Genomic DNA, 5353 nt, shown 5'->3' with positions numbered 1-5353 from the left:
TTAAAAATTACTAAATCCATGTGTCATATTTTCCTAATTAACACATTTGCGCCGGATGACGCACATATGCGTCATTCAGGTATTCACTTGGATTCCGAATGACGCGAAATACGTCATTGAGATTTTCATATATCTCTCTGAAAGTAAATTTATAAAACCCTGCAAATGATTGAATTTCTTCTCAGAAATGCCGTGACAGATGTTTCACGAATTCCAATAATTGTATACGTTTTACGAAAAAGTAATTTACTACATTCTTGAAAATTTCTTTGAAAAATAATAATTAGTTGAAAAGTGACGATTGAAAGAAAAGACGCGAAATCACCCCGTGCACATGTGAAGCGCTGCCCTAAGAGCCCCATCGCCAATGTGTTAATTATAAATTGATAAAAAATTTGGAATGAAAATCCTGCATAAATGACCATTGCGCCAATAGTCTTTACACATCACGCATCATCTACATATACTAAACGTTTAGCTGTAGAGTTTTCAACATTCAAAGGGTTAACGTGCTTATAACGTCAAATTTCCAACGACGTTTGTCTCTCGACGAAGATTAGAAAGCGAGGAGCCGAACACAGCCTAATAACTATACGGTGGCATTAGGTTTTTTCTCGTCATTACGCAAACGACAGAGAAATACGTTCATGTATCTATGCTTTCGTCGAATTGAAACGGAAAATCTGAGGGTACGGTTGTATGATTTCCTAGAAAAGTACATCTTTTCGTTTTATATACACACATAAGTACATATATATATTGGGGGGGAGGTTGCTGGATAAAAATTAACGCGAATTGAAAGCGAGAGAAATTTTAATTACGCACGCAAACCTACCTAAACGAGTAGCGCGCAAAAGCGATTAACGCGCGAATATTATTTTAATTAAAAGCTTGTCTGACGATCTTCGTTCGACACAGTTCAAACTTGCTCGAAACTTGCTTCAGTGAGATGTTTCTCATAGTTCAGGATTTTTATCGTCTACGGGGATTATATTTGTCCCGAACCCGTTCCCGGAACAACCGTGTGTTTACATAACAAACGACAGGCCAGAAGACAACTGTTAGAGGAAAACCGTGGACGAGAGCGCACCATGAGTGCGATTTCTCAACTTTCAGGAACGGAGATTAGCTTTCTTGACGATAACACACGGTACCCGTCTGCTACAGTATTCGAGGAAAAGTAATTTAACTTGATCTTGATCCGATCTCTGCCGCTTGTAGCACGAAAAAATCTCAGAACACTTCGCGGTTATTTTTCCTTCGTTTTCCTAAATGCATTCTAATAGAGTTTAAATATTTGTACGTGCATAACCTATCCTGCATTATCCCACGGATGTCGGGAAAGAAGGGATACATAATAATGCAAACGAAAGTAAAAGGAGTCATAATCATGCGTAATAAATTCGTAACTGGTGAGCTGCTAAAATATGTAAGATTCCGATGACCTTGGATCGAAAATATTGAGATATTAAGTGCAAAAAAAAACAAGTCGCGAAACACGTTGTATCGCTTCGTAAGTACAAGATCTGGTCACGGAAAATGGCATACATACACACGCGAGACGAACGATCGATTTTTCACGAAATAACGAGTCGCAATTTCTTTTGCGACGCGATACGCTTTATTCTGGATATTTCAACATCACCGCGCAACGGAAGACGCTCGTAGAACAAAAGTAAGCGATTACCGAACATCAATCGTGCGTTTAAAACGTGCAGCAGTCTGCAACGCACTCCTTTTCACACTCGAGAGAAAGAAGTCTATGTATCGGTTGATAAACAGGGGATTGTAATTTCTGCGTTTCACTTACCCGTCTTAACGATGATTCGTCACTAACGTTCCGCTAATTTCTACTTCTTTCCCTTTTTCCTCTTCGTTCGTTCGTTTAGTGGTGCTTTAGAGTGATATTGCGTGGACAAAATTACAAATGTATCGTGTTATGGGACACGATATCATTTTGCACGTACTACGGAACGCAAAAGAACAAACAAACATCACAAGACACAGAAGCAATCAGAAGGGACGATCGTCGGATGAGCGCGTATCCTTGCCCACGACGAGAAGCAGGTTTCACTACATCGCTATTATCATTCCAACGGCCGTTTCCGAGAAACTGCTCTTCCAGAGTTCCTGCCCGAGCGCTTTTTACCGTTCCCACATGACTAACAGGTTGACCGTGAACGCCGAACCGAAACTTTCCTCGATACACTTTTTCCACTAAATACGCTACGCAACCGATCTCTTTGTTTCTCCCTCTTTCTCTTTCTCTCCCTTTTTTAAGATCTAACGGAACAATTCACCGTAACGAGAAAGGGTAACGCAGGGGGAAAACATAAAACGGCGACAACAATCCTGTCGAAGAAATTGTTGTAATATATTGCGCTTCGCCGCAACTTTGCAATAATTCAGACAATTCTTCCTATATCTAGTAGTTGTTTTACGTAGAGATATTCGAGTCCACCGGGCTCGAAGGATAAAGTTCCGGACAGATGTGCTTGCAATTCGACCCGGTTCCCTAAGAATTCCCGCGTAAACAAATCGATGGTCGCTCGAACGTTGTTTCCTTTGTTTCGTTGTTCTTTAATGTCAAACGATCTCGAAATGATCGATTGATCAAAATTTCGAAGAAAAATGAATGACAAAATCAACGAAACAACGATGAAGGAAAAAGGATCGCGGCAGAAAACACGATGTTACTCGTGCGGCGTCTCGCACTCGACTGCGAGGTCGGTCAAACTCGTTCAGACCGAAGACCGATCTGAGGCAAACTCCAAGCTTGAGCTATAGGCAATCGAGCGATATATCGAACAGGACCGATTTTCCTGCCAGTTTTCCCCGTGATTGTCGTCGATATTGGAAGCACGCTACGGATAAAAGCTGACAGTTAATTAACCTTCTAGGTGACGGTACACTACGGGAGAAAAGGGATCAGCGTCGCTTGACACGTCAGAAATCATCCAGAGGATCTACACGGTCAATGGTTAATTTTTCAAGTCGAAGGACCTGACTCGATCGCTCGAAAGAACCTGGTAAACGCGGCAAACATGAATAACTGAATCAATAAATTATGATTTCGTGACCGGATTTGTTATACCGACTTGCGAAATATTTCGAGATCTGTTAAACTAAAGTATATACCTGACCGCACTTAAAGTACTTCTATCTTCGAGCAAAGATTATATCCATCCGTGCACGTAATCAATGACTCAATGCAATAACAATTATTGTAAACGATATCTCTTTTATTTTATATCTATAAGAATTTTTTTACTCTCGAGCAAAGCGATTTAGATACGATATTAGTGTACGATGTTCTTATAGAGATAACTTAACAACGAGTTTATCAAGAAGAAATAATTGTTTCGATATGTTATATTTCCTTATGACAAAAAATTTTAAATGTCAGAAAAGCTTTTCTTTTTTATTCTCAATATTCCTGTAATTATACGAATTTTTGTGTAACAGTATAATTAGTCTAGTAAAATAATCACTGTTAACTTTCCTGTTTTTTATCATCGTTTCTGGCGAGAAAGCACATGTGTATAGTGTACATATGTATACCTGTAATGCTTTTTATACTCCCAGTTCAATGCTGCCTGTCCCCCTTGGCTCTCTATTGTTCGTTATCTCTGTCTACATATAGGGGTCGATCTTATATATTTTCGAGGGGTTCAGAGCCATAATGGCGTGAAAACAAAGAACAACGTCGTCTAGAACACCTGGAGCTTCTTTCTCTTTAAAAGGCTCTCACACCGTGTTTGGAATTTACCTGAGATAGTGGGAATTTCGGTACGTCGAAGATATTGGAAGTAAACCAGGAAAATGAATAACCGGAAATACATTTCTTGCTTGCCCTGACAAGTGGACAATTTTACTCTTACTTTAGCTAAGCACGAAAGCAAAATAATATTCCTTTCGACAGAACAACTTTGCAGCTATTAATTTTTCAGTCGAGTTTGCGAATTTTGTTCTCAATATTCGACAATCAGAAATATATGAGCCTTTTCGCGTACCCGTTGCTCACAAAGGACGGTTTCATTACAATAACGGATTATGAAATATACGATACATACAGTTCTGAAACGGTTACCAAACAGTTGCAAAGTATTTATTTTCTCTTCGAAATTCTGAACAAATTTTTCTTCAACATTAAGTTACAATACATTACAAGAAAATCTAAAAATTCAGGAAATTCATTGTTTGTACAACGTTTCGTTATAGTGATAAAATATTATTATATATAGTACTTTTTAAGGATAAGCTCATTTAAATTTTAAGCTTAATTTTATTTTATACAAATGTAACCGCGATTTTTAAAAGGATAACCCATTTCTACCTAATATTGCATTCTTCAGAGGTTTTCATGAGGATTTTATTAATAGTATCAAATATTAAAAAATTTTATCATTCAACTAAGGTCCTTTATTGGAAATTGAGAAATATTAAGAAACTAAAACAGAAAATAATTTTTCCACTATGTATTTTATGATGTCATATATACATATCAATTTTACTACAGTAATAAAGATCAATTAATATTGTACAAATACATTTACAATTTTATTTATCAGGAATCACCTCCAAACCCTAAAAAGAAGATATTAAGTGTATCAAATACATACTTCAATCTTCTTAAAATATACTTTCATTAAATAATATAAATACAAATAGCATGAATGCTTATTGATTATCAAATATAATAACACAGCGAGATCACTTACATTATATATATACCAATTATTACTTAGTTTTATATCTCTCATTAACAGTTCCTGTTCAAGAAAATTAGTGTAGCTTCTTAGATTTGGCTGTAACAATAAAATATAAAAGAATTACTATATATACAAAGTCAATGTGCATTATACAGAATTTGCCCAGAAATTGTTTATTATACAATGACTTAAAGTTTTATAACTTATTTATCATAAACATCATTTTTTAGTACAGAAGGGGAAAACGTAGAAATTGACAAAAACTTACAAAGTTTAAAATTTACAAAGTATTCGTTATATAATCCTTACCATGTACAGGTTAGGTTACTAAAACTACTTACCGTTCCAGTAAAAAATTTGGTTATATACGGGGATACGAAATTTGGTATTGTCGTACATGTTAATATTATCATTAACGGTGGAAGACACTCGTACCACATTGTAAAAGGATTATTTTCAATATTTCTTGCCAATTACGTCACTCTTAACTCAATCGATACACAACGGATACTCTATATTCAAGCACAGTTGAAGTATATACAAGCTTCGATTATATTTGACTTTAATGTTTTTTTTAAGAAAATATGACGTTTTCATTACTCTTTTAAATATTGTTTAGATACCAAAACTTAAAAAAAAAA

The 5353-nt window shown here is 36.0% G+C and overlaps 1 protein-coding gene across 1 annotated transcript; it reads right to left on the bottom strand.

The window, feature by feature from the left end:
- Positions 1-4560: 4560 nt before the first annotated feature.
- On the bottom strand, positions 4561-5240 carry LOC108574831 (NADH dehydrogenase [ubiquinone] 1 alpha subcomplex subunit 1). Its single transcript, XM_017937477.1, has 3 exons — positions 5054-5240; positions 4722-4808; positions 4561-4587 (listed from the first exon to the last, which is right to left on the bottom strand). The coding sequence occupies exons 1-3, from the start codon at positions 5150-5152 to the stop codon at positions 4561-4563; spliced, it is 213 nt and encodes a 70-aa protein (XP_017792966.1). The 5' UTR covers positions 5153-5240.
- Positions 5241-5353: the final 113 nt, after the last annotated feature.

The sequence above is a fragment of the Habropoda laboriosa genome, unplaced genomic scaffold, assembly GCF_001263275.1.
Source record: "Habropoda laboriosa isolate 0110345459 unplaced genomic scaffold, ASM126327v1 scaffold210, whole genome shotgun sequence".
Lineage (NCBI taxonomy): Eukaryota > Metazoa > Arthropoda > Insecta > Hymenoptera > Apidae > Habropoda > Habropoda laboriosa.
This window is presented reverse-complemented; position numbering and strand designations above follow the sequence as displayed.